Source organism: Geotrypetes seraphini, chromosome 9 (assembly GCF_902459505.1).
Source record: "Geotrypetes seraphini chromosome 9, aGeoSer1.1, whole genome shotgun sequence".
Lineage (NCBI taxonomy): Eukaryota > Metazoa > Chordata > Amphibia > Gymnophiona > Dermophiidae > Geotrypetes > Geotrypetes seraphini.
In genome coordinates, this window is record NC_047092.1 from 33,242,632 (window position 1) to 33,258,243 (window position 15,612).

Here is a 15,612-nt window from a genome sequence, read left to right on the forward strand (position 1 = left end):
ATCCACGATAAATATGCATGAAAGAGATTTGCATAAAATGCAGACCGAAGGTCCATCAAGCCCAGTATCCTGTTTCCAACAGTGGCCAACCTAGATCCCAAGTCCCTGGCAGAACCCAAATAGTAGCAACATTCCAGAGCTGAGATTATGATGTCATAAAGCCTCATTCCACCAATGCCTAAGAGTCAAACTCATCAGTGGTGTCTCAATGGCTTGATTGTCCTATATTGGCTCACATAAGAATTGCCATCCTGGGACAGACCAAAGTCCATCAAGCCTATGATCCTGTTTCCAACAGTGGCCAACCCAGGTCCCAAGACCCTGGCAGAACCCAAATAGTAGCAACATGCCAGAGCTGAGACTGTGATGTCATAAAGCCTCATTCCACCAATACCTAAGAGTCAGACTCATCAGTGATGTCACAATGGCTTGATTGTCCTATACTTGGCTCACATAAGAATTGCCATACTGGGACAGACCGAAGGTCCATCAAGCTCAGTATCCTGTTTCCAATAGTGGCCAACCCAGGTCCCAAGTACCTAGCTAAATCCAAAGTAGTAAAACAGATTTTATGATGCTTATCCAGGAATAAGCAGTGGATTTCCCCAGGCCATCTCAATAATTGCTTATGGACTTCTCTTTTAGGAAATTATGCAAACCTTTTTTAAACCCCACTGAGCTAACTGATTTCACCACAATCTCCAGCAACGAATTCAAGAGTTTAATTACATGTTGTGTGAAGAAATATTTTCTCCAGTTTGTTGAAAATCTACTACTTAGTAGCTTCATCGCATGTCCCCTAGTCCTAGTATTTTTGGAAAGAGTGAACAAGCGATTCACTTCTACCCAAATGGCCCATCCAGTCTGCCCCATCCACAGTAACTACTCTCTCTGAGATCTCACGTGCCTGTCCCAGGCTTTCTTGAATTCAGACACAGCCTCTGTTTGCACCACCTCTTCCGGGATACTGTTCCACGCATCTACCACCCTTTTTGTAAAAAAATATCTCCTCAGATTGCACCGGATCCTATCACCTCTTAACTTCATCCTATGCTCTCTCATTGCAGTTTCCTTTCAAATCAGAAAAGTTTTAGGAGTGCCCTTAAGCCTCCTCTTAATGGGGTTCCCATGAAGGGAAAAAGTCTGCACTGGAGACATTGAAATATTGAGAGCTTCGGGGTTTTTTTTTTGTTTTTAGCACAAGTAGATGTTAATCTTTCTGAAATAACCTATGGTTTTAGGATCATAACCTTCCTCAGTTGAAATCTCTGCTTCCTGCAGAGGGTCTTGTAGAAATGAAGATCTAGACACCAATGAATGAGCTATATCCAATACCCAAAATTTGTATTTATTTGGGAATTATTAACCACCTATATGAAGAGATTCACCCAAGGCGGTTTACTTTATACTGAATAGTGGTCAGGGACTCTAAGCATTTTCCTTATATGTCTTAGTGGAATCACAAATAGAGCAAAATGGGAATCTACTAGAAAGAAAGCTTTTTATTCTATTGCTCCATTTTAATGGAATCTTTACCATGGGATATAAGGCTGGAAGAAAATATTAAGGCTTTTAAAACTTTGCTAAAAACTCTTGTTTCAGGAAGCATTTGGAGTAAATTCAGTTTTATCCAATTCAATTCATATATATTAGAGGAATCAGGACTGTTAGTAGACTCCCTGTAATTTAACATTAGTACAAGAGATATGCTATAAATTAAATCTTGATATGTAAGTTCTTGTGTGTATGCTTTTAGAATTATGTAGGACTGTCCTGTTTTAAATGGAGTTCTTTTTCTAAATTTTATATATTTGTAAAAGCGGTTTAACACGTTTTAATAAAACATAAGATAACTATGATACCTGAGGATGGAAGGTCATGAGGAGTGTTGCTGGGACTGAACCCACGATGGGTTACCATATGGCTCCAGAAAAAGGAGGACGGATTGAGACATCTGGGCTTTTATTTCCATTGAAAGCAATGGAAGTAAAACCTGGATGTCTCAATCCGTCTTCCTTTTCCTGGAGCCATATGGTAACCCGAGGTTGGCTGAAGAGTAAGGGGTGAGAAGGCTAGCCAGGAATGGGCATTCCAGATGATTGACATGAGGTTTGTAGTTTATAAGGAATCCTATAAGAGACAGAAGCCAGTGTTCACTAATGAAAAGAGGAATTGCATGATCATATTTCTTTTGTGAAGAAGTTCCTGGAGGAAAAGACTATTAACTGTTGTTAAAGTAGATATGGGGAAGTCCACTACTTATTCCTGGGATTGGTAACATGGAATCTTGCTAATCTATGAGATTCTACCAGGTACTTGTGACCTGGATTGACTGCTATTAGAAGTAGGATACTGGGCTAGAGGGTTATTCGGTCTGATCCAGTATGATAATTCTTACGTTCTTACCTAATTTCATTTGGCTTGCCCTTAACCTGGAGATAGTAGCAGGCAGGTTATAGCTTCCAGGGCCCTTATGACCTTGAAGATAATAGCAGGCAAGATGTTAGCAGCTCCTGGGACTGTTCAGTACTGAGGAGTAGAGAATGACAGAGAAATTCAATTTCCCCATCCCATCCCCGTGAGTTTTGTCACTGTTCCTGACCCATTCCTGTAAGCTCTGCCTTAACCGCACAAGCCTTGAACACCTATGATTTTAAAGTGTTTGAGGCTTGTACAGATGAGGATAGAGGATGCAGGAATGGGGCAGGGACAGGAAAAGAATTCGCTGAGACAGGACGGCAAAATGAGTTCCCGTGGGGAAGAGGAAAAATTTGTCCTTGTGCCATTCTCTACTGAGGAGATGATAATAATAATAATAACTTTATTCTTTTATACCGCCATAACCAAATGTTCTAGGGGGTTTACACTAAAAAGAGCTGGACAACCAATGAAATACAATAATACAGTAAAAATTGCAAATATTTGTAAAATAGAATTTCAATAATAAAACTCACTAAGTAATAAACTTATTGAACAAAGTGGTCTTAATTAATTTCTGAAAACTGCAATAGAATAACATAGCTTGCTGAATACATGTGCCTAACCAAGATTGTTGCCTACCAGCTTGAAATGCTAGGGTCCTATCTAAGGTCTTATATCTACAATTATTAATTTTGGGATAAGCAAATAAGTAGTTTCTGTTGATGGTCTCTGCAACATAAAATGAGGAAAAAGGTAAGCTGGAGACAATCCCAATATCAGATTAAAGCAGACGCAGGAAAATTTGAATAATACTCTTGCCTCCAAAGGCAGCCAACGAAGTAAACGATAATATGGACTAATATGGTTGTTCTTTTTTAAACCAAAAATCAATCGAACAGCTGTATTCTGAATTATCCTTAATTTCCTTCGAATTTTTTTGGGTGCTCCTAAATAGATGATGTTACAAAAGTCTAAAATAGATAAAACTAATGCCTGGCGAGTCTGTAAAGTGTGAACAAGAAACTAGAAAAAACTGCAGACAATATGTACAAAATGCAGGCTGTGTTTATTATATCAAATATTAAATGCGGTCAATAATACCACCTTTTTACAAACCAAGGGACCCGACACGGTCTGTGTTTCGGTAAACACACCTTCCTCCGGGGTCCAAGGTTGATAAGGTTTTAAGACAAACCACAATTTAAATTAACAAAAGCCTATGCAAACAATTAACGCGAGTCGACGGTTCCAGCGCAAAATGGATACCGGTTTGTCTTAAAACCTTATCAAGCATGGGCTACTGAGGAAGGCGTGTTTACCAAAACACAGACCATGTCGGGTCCCTTGGTTTGTAAAAAAGGTGGTATTATTGACCGCATTTAATATTTGATATAATAAACACAGCCTGCATTTTGTATATATTGTCTGCAGTTTTTTCTTGTTCCTGTAGTGCAGTCGTCCTTGGATTTTCCTTTTGTTGTTTGCTTTGAGTCTGTAAAGTGTACCCAGGATAGAGTGGTAGGCGAGTTATCCACAGCTTCTGGAGCTGTGCTAACAATTTAGCATAGTATCAGAAGGGTTATCAGCTAGAGAATGACACGGTGACAAAATTCATCACCGTTCCTGTCCCCGCGGATAACCGCGGGAAACCATCTTCATGTCGTTCTTTAAGGAGAGAGGGAAGAATCAGAGAATGAATGGCCACAACCACTGACCCGCAAGCTTTGCTTTGAAGGATGCTGGTGTAGAAGGACCGAGGTTGAAATTAGACACTAGAAAATGACATGGGATTATTTCCCGCGGTTATCCGCGGGGACGGGAACGGTGATGAATTTTGTCACCGTGTCATTCTCTATTATCAGCAACTCCTGACTGCAGTTTAGATTGTAAGCCACCCAGAAGGTCTTTATCCCTGGGAGCGGGAGAGTAAATCTGAATAAACTTGGAAACTAGTGTAGCCTGGATATATTGGCAGCCACATTATCAGGGCTTCCTGGGAGATAGTGGTAAGTAAGTTGCCCACAGTGCCTATCGTGTCCCCAGGAAGCAGAAGCAGACAGGCTGCCTTAGCCTCAGGTCTTGGGGATGGAGGCAGTGGGGCTCTCACTCATCCCTTTCCCTCTGCCCCTCTCCCTCCCCTCCCCTCCACTCCGGGCTCAGCCTCAGACGCAATCCCCAGGCTGGGTGGTTGCCATGGTTGCCGGGGTCACATGCGTGCTGAGGCTTCCCCCTGGCTGCGAGGCGAAGGTGTGCGCGAGATGCAGCAGCTGCTGCCGCTTCCTGGCCCCTCCCCAGTGCCATTTGTCAGAGCGCGCCGCGGGGAGGCTCGGCGGACCGCAGCAGGGAACCCCCCCTCGGGTCCGGTGCGGTCCAATTTCCGTACAGGGGACTGCTGCGCCGGCGACTGCTCTGGGCAATGAGTATCGAAATCCCCGCAGGGCTGACGGAGCTGCTGCAGAGCTTTACGGTGGAGGTGCTGCGGAGCCAGCCCGGGGACCTGCTCGAGTTCGCCCTGCAGTACTTCGGCCAGCTGAAGGAGACGCGGGGCGAGCAAGGGGCCGGCCGCGACGGCAAGCTGCCCTTCAGGGCTTCCAAAGGAGTCAACTTCGCGGACGAGCCCGTGCAGAGCGACTCGGAGGACGAGGAATTCATCGGTAAGGGAGGGGGGGGGGGGTTCTGAGGTCTGCTGCGCGTGCACATTTATGTCCCCCCCCTCCCTTTTGCATAGAAGTCCAACAGTTCTTTGCCCTCAGAACTGAGAGCGGATTAGCAGCAGAAGTCGCCCCGTTTTTACGAGCGAAAACGAGTCATTTACTTCCGCACTCTTTTTCGTGGGAGACTTCTGGGGCGTCCCTTGTTTGCAGCCTTCAGAGATTAATGCAGGGGTGTCCAAGTCCCTCCTCGAGGGCCGCAATCCAGTCGGGTTTTCAGGATTTCCACAATGAATATGCATGAAATCTATTTGCATGCACTGCTTTCATTGTTTGCTAATAGATCTCATGCATATTCATTGGGGAAATCCTGAAAACCCGACTGGATTGCGGCCCTCGAGGAGGGACTTTGACACCCCTGGATTAATAGAAGCCTTTTACTAGCTTGCTTGCGTCTCTAACTCTTCCAGATTGATATGGTAAAACCAGGATCGTCATTGACTTATATTGAGATCTTCTTTTTCTTTAATCTGCTGAAGGCCAGCCTCCCTCATGCAGATTCTTTACACCACAGGTGTCAAAGTCACTCCTCCAGGGCTGCAATCCAGTCAGGTTTTCAGGATTTCCACAATGAATATGCGTGAGATCTATTTGCATGCACTGCTTTCATTGTTTGCTAATAGATCTCATGCATATTCATTGGGGAAATCCTGAAAACCCGACTGGATTGCGGCCGAGGAGTGTCTTTGACACCCCTGGATTAATGGAAGCCTTTTACTAGCTTGCTTGCATCTCTAACTCTTCCAGATTGATATTCACAGAATATGGTAAAACCAGGATCCTCATTGACTTATATTGAGATCTTCTTTTTCTTTAATCTGCTGAAGGCCAGCCTCCCTCATGCAGATTCTTTACACCACAGGCTAATAGATCTCATGCATATTCATTGGGGAAATCCTGAAAACCCAACTAGATTGTGGCCCTCGAGGAGGGATTTTGACACCCCTGCTTTACACTCTTCTGAAGGAGGGCAGGGATGTTCTAGTCCAGGAGGTAGGCAATTCCGTCTGTGAGAGCCGGAGCCAGGTTAGGTTTTCAGGATTCTGCATGAGATAGATTTGCATCTCAAAGAGGCAGTGCGTGCAAATCCATCTCGTACATATTCATTGTGGATATCCTGAAAACCTGACCTGGCTCCGGCTCTCGAGGACCGGAATTGCTTACTCCTGTTCTAGTCTGTTGGTGTGAGAATAGGAGGGGGGGGGAAGGATATCTGCTCCTCTTCAAAAGCTAAAATAGAATGAATGGAGAGAGCAGCACCCCCAGTTGTAGTGTTTGGGGGGTTAGAAAATCAGCTGGGCAGCCTTTACAAGGCAGAGGGGTGGAGCTGGTTGGAGAAACTTCATTTGCAAGGTTGAATGTAATTTTTCAAACAGAAGTGTGCAGACGGGCAATGCCAAATGCCCATGGGGGCATTGCAGGATATCTATTCTGGAACAGCTTGGTTCAGAGCTGGGTACTAGGCAGCCTTATACCCCCTTCCCCTCAGGACCTACTGTTTTGCTTTGCCTGCAGCTGATCTCTGCTGTCCCCCCCCCCCTAAGAAACCACTGCCTAGTCTTGCTTAAAGGTGCTGGCTTTAAATACAGAAATATGTTTAGAAAGTGTGTGACATTTTCTACTGCTCTTTAGTAACAGGGTTGTTGCTCATTTCAACGGATGCTGATTTTGATCCATTTTAGTATTTTCTTCCCCCCCACCCCCCTTTTGTAGTCACATTGACAGATATGACCTCGCTCATTAAAGGGATCTTTTATTAAAGATCAGCTCATGTTAACTGCAGCAGGGCCCATGGGAGTAAAGCAGGTCCTGTGGCAGACAACATGCACTGACCTTTAATAAAAGAACCCCCAAATATTTATTTTATTGTGCAGATACAGAAGGCCACACTTTTTGTTTGTTGGTTTGTTTTTAATGCTTCTGTGTCAAGAATGAGGTCAGAAAACGTTTGGGAGGGAGCGGGAGTCAAACCCCAGATCTGAGGGAGAAAACAACCTAGTAATTATTCTAATTCGCTTGGAAGCTCTTTAGCCTGCTACATCTTAGTGAAGTACATGCATGTGTGTACACTAGAAAAGGCATTAAATCTGTTGCTAGCCCCTGGAGGGCTTTGTACAGGCTGACAGTAATAGCTTTGCCTGGTTATTTCGTATTTCAACGAGCCTCTTTATCATTCTCTGACCTTTGCAATGCGTTGGAAGCTGTCATGTCCCATGGATGCATTTTGGCTTTTCATTAATTGTACTGTAATGTTTCTCTTTTGCCTTGTTAGGGGCGTGATTGAACTGCCTCTTTTTTTGTTTACACCAGGATCCAGGAAGGGGTAAAACGCGGACCTCACGGACAACGTGGGCCTCACGGACCTGACGGACCTCGCGGATCTAAACCCGCACGTCCTTAAAAATCTCAGGTCCGTGCCGCTTGTAGTTAGTTTCTGGCTCTGACAGACCTCGGTGACAATTTAGCGCTACATAGGGAAGGAAAAGTATTAGCGCTAAAATGTCACCGAGGTCTGTCAGAGCCAGAGACTAGTGCTGGAGCGGCTGTAAAACAAATCCTTTAAACTGGTTTCCTGCAGCCCCAGTAAATTTAAAAATCCGAGGTCCGCGGCTCTGACAGACCTCAATGACATTGTAACGCTGACGGATCCTAATACTTTTCCTTCCCTATACAGCGCTAAATTGTCACCGAGGTCTGTCAGAGCCAGAAACTAACTACAAGCGGCACGGACCTGAGATTTTTAAGGACGTGCGGGTTTAGATCCGCGAGGTCCGTCAGGTCCGTGTTTTACCCCTACCCCCAGGATCCTGGTTTTACCTCGTTCCTCATAGGCACCTTTCTTGTACAAGGCTAAACCGTGTAAACCGTGCAAAAGGTTGGGCAGGGCCTCTGTGAGGCTTGTCAATATACAAAGTCACCTTGCAAAATCTGTTTTTGCCGTTCATATAGTGGGAAGCAGAACTGAGATTGTGATGTCATAATGCCTCACTCCACCAATAAGAGCCAACCTCATCAGTGATGTCACAATGGCTTGATTGTCCTGTACTCCCCCCCTGCCCTCCAACTCAGCCAGCCGATTTGTTCCCTTTAACTGTATCCATGACGTCCTGTTTGTCTGGCTAGGCTGTTTTAGATTGTAAGCCCTTTCTTTGAGACTCTGTACAGCGCTGCGTACGTCTGGTGGCGCTATAGAAATAATAGTAGCAGTAGTAGTACTGATGTTTCACTAGGCTTTACCATGAATTACTAGGCAATCTCTTTGCACAAAGTTGTTCTCGGTCGCGCATCTTCGCAGGCTGTCACTCGAGGTGCGGAGGACGAGGGGGCAGGGCCGGGAGGCGTGGAAGGGAGATCGCTAATTCCGGATTGGTTGCAGCGCATTTCCCCTGCCAGTTTTTGAACCCTGCTGTAATTGATTACGTCATCCGCGAGGCTGGGGGGGGGGGGGGGGAGGAGGTGTGTGTGTGTGAAAAAAAAAAAAAAAGCCCGAAGCTGTTATTTAAAGCAGAGCTAGGATGGTGCTGCGGGAGAATTAAACGGCGCATTCAGCTTTTGGAGAAAATGTCTGTCACGTTTGGGTCGTACAATGTCAAAAAGACGGTGCATTTGAACAGCGGTAAGTGGGAGCCTGGGCGCTCTTTCCTTACTCTTTACGTTGCGGATGTGGGTCTTGTGATGGGTGGCTCTTGTCTCTCTAGGTCTTAAACTTGTTTTCGCAGTAATTGCCCCCCCCCCCATTCACCCCCAAATCGTTGCAGATGAAAGGGCACGGCGAATGCTATGACATGTTTTCCTATTAGAAATACTTCTGATAATCTTGAAGCAGGATATTTGAAGTCCTTTATATAAAAAAAAGAAATGTTTCTGTGGGAATCTTCTGCAGTGGAGATGCGTAAAAACCATGATTTTTCAGCAATGCAAAGATAATCTGAGAAGGAAAGGGCACTGGCCCTGAATCACATACAGTAAAGGACCAGTAATCTGGTTGCACCTTGCAGTGGTTCAATGTTCTGATTGGGATCTCTGCATTTTAATACAATGCTTATATATTAATAATAATAATAAAAAGAACCGATTCTATTTTTGTTTTGAAAATGAGGGGTTTCAAAGTAGTGGCTGCTTAATAAAATTGCTCTAGCTGAAGTTTGCCGTGATCATATATATATTTTTTTCTGACTTCTAATTAAATATTGCTCTCTAATTGCAATTGAACAACTTTAAAAACATTACTATCCTGTTCATTTTAAACCAGCAGGTATTTAAAAAATAAAAAAAATAAAAATAACAGCCTTGTGCTCTGCTGGACTCTGAGATTTGTGTTTGCATTAGGCTATCTTCTTCCCAAGAGGATGTTCAAAGATACTGCTCATAGGCACCAATATTTAAAAAAAATGACTGGGGTTGCACTTGCCAGACAAAACAAATCACCTCTCTCTGGTCACAAAGAACGAACTTTCTTAATATTGGGGATGCTCAGCATAAACTTATTTATTCCATTTTCTATACTCTTCTCCCAGAGGAGTTCAGAATGGTTTGCATTAATTTATTCAGATACTTAAGCATTTTTTCCAGTCCTGGTGTACCTGGGGCAATGGAGAAATTAAGTAAGTCCCTCTTTTACTAAGGTGCGTTAGCTGATTAGTGTGTGCTAAATGCTAATGCGTGCATGTTAGTCTATGGATGCATTAGCGTTTAGCGCATGCAAATCGGTTAGCGCACCTTAGTAAAAGAGGGGGTTAGTGACTTGCCCCGGGTCACAAGGAGCAGCGTGGGTTTGAACCCACGACCTCAGGGTGCTGAAGCTGTAGCTTTAACCACTGCGCCACTCTAGAAATCAAAATGTAATAAAAGTCAGCCAAGTATAGGACAGTGAAGCCATTGTGACATCACTGATGAGGTTGGCTCTTAGGCATTGGTGGAATGAGGCATTATGACATCACAATACCAGCTCTGGTAAGCAGAGGCTGAAACTTTTCACACTACTTATTTATTGAACTTTCTATACTGTTCTACCAGGGGAGCTCAGAATGGTTCAGGTGCTCAAGTATTTTTCCCTCTCTGTCCCAGTGGGGCCATTGACAACTTACTGTAATGAGTTGACACCATTTTCTATTGAAAGTATATTTGCAAATGGGGAGGAGGGTGAATTAAAGTTTTACTATAGGTTTAATCAATAGTAAAGAATATTTATATTTGTATATTTTTGATTGAATGCTAAAGGAAAGGGTGGGTGGGAAGGGAATAAATTTATTTATTTAATGTTATACTAGAAAGAAATTCAAGTTATGTATTTAATTTTAAATGTTTTATTATTTGTACACTTGTAAGATTAAAAAATGAATAAAGAATTAAAAAAAAAAAAAAAAAAAAAAGAAACTTTACAAACTATTTATTTCTTCAATTTTCTATACTGGTCTCCCAGGGGTGCTCAGAATGGTTTACAGTAATTTATTTGGGTACTCAAGCATTTTTCCCTGTCTTGGTGAATTCACAGTCTAATGTACCTGGGGCAATGGGGAATTAAGTGACTTGTCCAGGGTCACAAAGAGCTGTGTGGGTATGAACCTACAGCCTCAGAGTGCTGAGGCTGTATCTTTAACCACTGCACCACACGTTCCCCCAGCTGTCTGCTGTGTCTTTAAGAGCCTCCTTATAATATACTGAATAATACGACAGTATACTGTAATTAAATTCTCCACCAGGTTGGTTTAAGAATAGATATCAAGGAGTCTTGAAAACATTTTAGTTATCCCCTAAAGCCCTCTTTTACTAAGGTGCACTAACCAAATTAGCATGCGCTAAACTATTTAGCGCACTCTAAATACTAATGCGTTCATGTTAGTCTATGGACGCATTAGCGTTTAGCGCATGCTAATTCAATTAGCGCGTGCAAATCGGTTAGCACACCTTAGTAAAAGAAGGGGTAGATATCAGGAAGGCTAAAGGCAGCCATGACAAATTGACTTAGGACTTCTATTAAACCGCGCTAGCGGTTTTTAGCGGGGGAGCCGCGCTGAATGGCCCCCGCGCTGCTCCCGACGCTCGTAGAGTTCCTGTGAGCATCGGGAGCAGCGCGGGCCATTCAGCGCGGCTTTCTGCGCCACAAACTCCTAACGCAGTTTTGTAGGGGGGGAGGGGGAATGTCCAATCATACCTCACCATGCAGCCTTACAGTGTTTCCAATGTGTTGAGAAAGTTAGTTTTATGATAGTGAAATTCAGATTTATTTATTTAATTAATTCATTTTCGATCCCGTTACAAAAAGATCAGATCAGGTTACAGATTAAATATACAAAATTTCAGAACAAGTTTACAGTACAAATTTTTATCCTAACCTGACACATCCTAACCTGACACTAATATTAATATACAGTGGTACCTTGGTTTACGAGCATGATCCGTTCCAGGACCATGCTCATAATCCAAAACGCTCGTATATCAAAGCAAAGTTCCCCATAGGATATAATGGAGGCTCGGGCAATTCGTTGCTGCTGCTGCCGGCGGCCGACATAAACATAACAGAACTGGGGCGCTGGGGCTCCTTCCGCAGCCGAACCAACCTCGCTGGGGCCTTGCAGCTTTAACTTCTTTTTCGTTCATTTTGTGCCGTGGGTGCCTACATTCATGCCGGCTTTCTTCTCCTTGCCGCGGTGCTCGTTCAAAGCAGCGGGCAGCGGTTCCTACGTGCACCCTGAGGCCGACCCGGAAGACCTCCCTGTGCCGCGGTGCCTACCTTCATGCTGGCTTTCTCCTCCTTCTTGCCGCGGTGCTCGTTCAAAGCCATGGACAGCGGTTCCCACGTGCCCCCTGCGGCCAACCCGGAAGCCCTCTCTCTGACGTCGCAACGTCAGAGGGAACGTTTCCGTGCCAGCCACAGGAGGCATGCAGGAGCTGCCGCCTGCGGCCCCGAGCAAACACAGCAAGGAGGAGGGAGCCAGCCAGAAGGCAATCCTCCAGGGGCGCAGAGGGAACAAAAGCATTGCCCTCGAGCGGGCCGCCCGGCACTGCAGGTTGGACACCCTAAAAGGCAAAACTGAAGTGGAAGAGAATCGGAAAGAAAATCTGCAGTCGGTGTGCGTGAATTGCAAGGTATGGAGAGGGGGATGCGGGATGTTTTACTTTGGGATACGCTCCTATAGCGAGTCAAGCTCGGTTTACGAGTCACAGATTTTACAAATGTTTTGCTCGTCTTGCAAAACACTCGCAAACCGAGGTTTGACTGTACATAATATACAGTTTACCGGTTACTATTTGCCATGGTTATCATTACAGTGCAAAGTTTTCAGTACAAGTTTTATCCTAATTTGATCCACAGATATATGGCAAATCTAACATGTAAACTAACAACTATACACAGACCTCAAAATGACGAAAACAATGGGGAAAAAACTACAAGGCCACGGTGCAATTTATATAATTCCTTCCTCATAATACATTTTTTCAAATTATGTTTATCACTCATACTTCTATTTAAGCAGGAAAGTCTATTAACTATGGCCCTCTTTTACTAAGGTGCGCTAACCGACTAGCACGCACTAAATGCTAATGCGTTAGCATTTATCGCCTGCTAATCGGTTAGCGCACCTTAGTAAAAGAGGAGGTATGTTTAACTGAACATCAACTTAACCCCCCCATTTTGTAAAGCCGCGTTAGCATTTTTTATTACCGACTACAGCGATAAAGGCTCCGAATCTCGTAGAATTCTTATGAGCATTAAAACTTTTACCGCCGCAGCTGGTGATAACCCCCCCCAAAAAAAAAAACCGCTAAAGCAGCTTCATAAAAGTGGGTACTAGTGTCTTGCGTTCAGTTAGAGGACGGTTTTCCACTGCCACTAACATAACCCCTTCCCATCAGCCCAACCACCAAGTCATATTAGTCGCTGCTCCTCTCAGAGATCCACCTGGTTCCATAACACTAGACCAGGGGTCCCCAAAGTCCCTCCTTGAGGGCTGAATCCAGTCGGGTTTTCAGGATTTCCCCAATGAATATGCATTGAAAGCAGTGCATGCACATAGATCTCATGCATATTCGTTGGGAAAATCCTGAAAACCCGACTGGATTGCGGCCCTCGAGGAGGGACTTTGGGGACCCCTGCACTAGACAGAGGGCTTCATTCGCTAAGCTGCGGTAGTGTTGTTAACGTGAGCTAACTCCCGCGCTACACGGAAACACTAACGCCAGCTCAATGGAGGCATTAGCGTCTAGCGCGCATCGTATTGTAGCGTGCGCTAATGCCGCTAGCGCAGCTTAGTAAAAGGAGACCAGAGTGTGAGCCCACCGGAACAGACAGGGAAAAATGCTTGAATACCTGAATAAATTCATGTAAACTGTTCTGAGCTCTCCAGAAGAACAGTATAGAAAACTGAATCTAATATAATAAAACCCTAAGCTGCGCATGCGCACTCCCACCTGCGTGCTCCCGTTTTCCGTGCGCTGTAGGGCACTGCAGGTAGGAGTGCGCATGCGCGCGAATCTCTCTCTCTTTCTCTCTTCCCTCGAGGCAGATGTCGGCCGCGGCGGCTGTCGGCAGCTGCAGACCGCGGCGCCAGGATCCTCTCCATCTCCACCCGTCCCCGCCAGGATCCTCTCCATCCCCACCCGTCCCCGTCAGGATCCTCTCCGTTCCCACCCGTCCCCGCAAGGAATTACCTCCATCCCCTCCCGTCCCCATAAAAAGCAGCAATTTCTTCTGACAGGATCATCAATTCCACAATTTCTTTTGTGTTTGCACTGCTGTTTTCCTTGTGGAATCTCTTTGGTGGAACACTTTTTTTTGTTTTCTGTTCAGGTAATTAACTTATAAACCCCCTCTTGTACTAAGGCTGATGTGTCCATTATATTATATGGACGAACCCTGCTTCCAAAGCCTTCCATCCCCGTGGGAGTCCCGTTGGCTATAGGGGGGTCCCCGTGGGAGTCCCGTGGGCCAGAGGGGGGTCCCCGTGGGAGTCCCGTGGGTTAGGGAGGGAATTCCTGCGGGACTCCCGCGGAACCCGCGGGATTCCGCGATCCCCGTTCCCTTGCAGACCTCTAACGGAGCCACCAGCAGTGGGTGGCGGTCAGCCCGAGAAACCCCTGACCTAAAGGCCGGGCCAAAGTTTAAAGTAGTGAATGTAGGAGGTGCAGGAGAAGCTAGACTGAGGGAAAAAATGATGATGCACAGGGAAATGGAGGTAGAGGGGATGCTGCGGCTGCTGCACAGGGAAGTAGGGAAGGAGATGAGATAGGAAGAAAGACACAGGGGCAGGGAGAGGGACAGAAAGACAGACAGCGGGAGGAAGAGAGACAGAAAGAAAAAGACGGGTAGGGAGAGAAACAGAAAGAAAGACAGACATATATTCTAGCGCCAGCGGGAGGAAGGGAGACAGAAAGAAAAGAAGAAAGACACAGGGACAGGGAGAGACACAGAAAGACAGACAGACAAAGGGGGCCAGGGAGAGAGACAGACAGAAAGAAAGACAGCGGGACAGAGAGAGAGACAGAAATAAAGACAGACAGACATATATTCTAGCACCCGTTAATGTAACGGGCTAAAATACTAATAAATAAATAAATAGTCTGCACCCTCTAGCTGTGGCCCTGGCTGTAAAGACATGCCAGAATGGTATGGGTTATTTTTGTCTAGATAAGTAAGCAACCTTTGTGGTCATAAGATATAGCAGGCTAGAGTTTCCTAGCTGAATCATATCATAGGTCCATGGAGCTCAGCATTCGGTTTTGAAAACTCAGCTGATGCAGCTTCTTTTTCGGTCCTTTTTTTTTTCTGGCCCTTTAAATGATATCGGCAGCCCATTTAGATTCCACTTTTCTTCAGTATTTGCTGTAGTCTCTGGTAAGCAAAAGTGGACTATTGATTTCCTCATTCTTGTGGTGGTGCAGAATTATTTTCTGCTCAGATGGATATTATCTTCATTGGATGGCCAGGGTTGTGGCTAACATGTAAATGCTTTTATATTCATTCCGGGATAGGTCTCAAGAGATTCTGTAGATGTTGGATAGTAGACAGAAGTAGAAATTATCGTTTCCCTTTTAAGGGAATTAAATCAGCTGGGATACTTTGTCAGTCGTATGCCTTCAAGTTGGTAGAGATTTGGAATGGTCTTCCTGGCTCTATTAGAACGATAGGACAACTGCAACTGTTTTGGAAAACCTTAAAAACCCTGCTACTCTCACAATATCTAAACAGTTTACCTGCAGGATCTACTAATCGATAACATTGCAAGATCTTCTCTTCGCGATGGGCTAAATTAATTTCTACCATTCTTACTTCTCATTTTATGTATATTCTGGTCTCCTGACTACTGTAAACCGAGTCAAGCTCCGATGAGAGATGACCTGGTATATAAACCGAAGACTAGATTGGATTAGATTAGATTAGATAGAGAGACACCATATTGACAAACACAATCGCCAACAGCAGACAGATGCTTATTTCTGCTAGTTCAGTAAGACTGCAGTAATATTTTACTTTCCTTAT

The 15,612-nt window shown here is 44.7% G+C and overlaps 1 protein-coding gene across 4 annotated transcripts in view; it reads left to right on the forward strand.

The window, feature by feature from the left end:
* The first annotated feature begins 4,646 nt into the window (after positions 1-4,646).
* Positions 4,647-15,612, forward strand: part of PRKAR2B (protein kinase cAMP-dependent type II regulatory subunit beta) — a 93,456-nt gene continuing 82,490 nt past the window's right edge. For 3 of the 4 annotated variants that reach the window (XM_033959514.1, XM_033959515.1, XM_033959517.1), the window contains exon 1: positions 4,647-5,075. In XM_033959514.1, the coding sequence (XP_033815405.1) occupies positions 4,838-5,075 (238 nt within the window). In that variant the 5' untranslated portion in view covers positions 4,647-4,837. Of the gene's footprint in view, positions 5,076-8,662; positions 8,749-15,612 lie in introns of those variants that run through there. The other variant, XM_033959516.1, reaches the window with a different exon arrangement.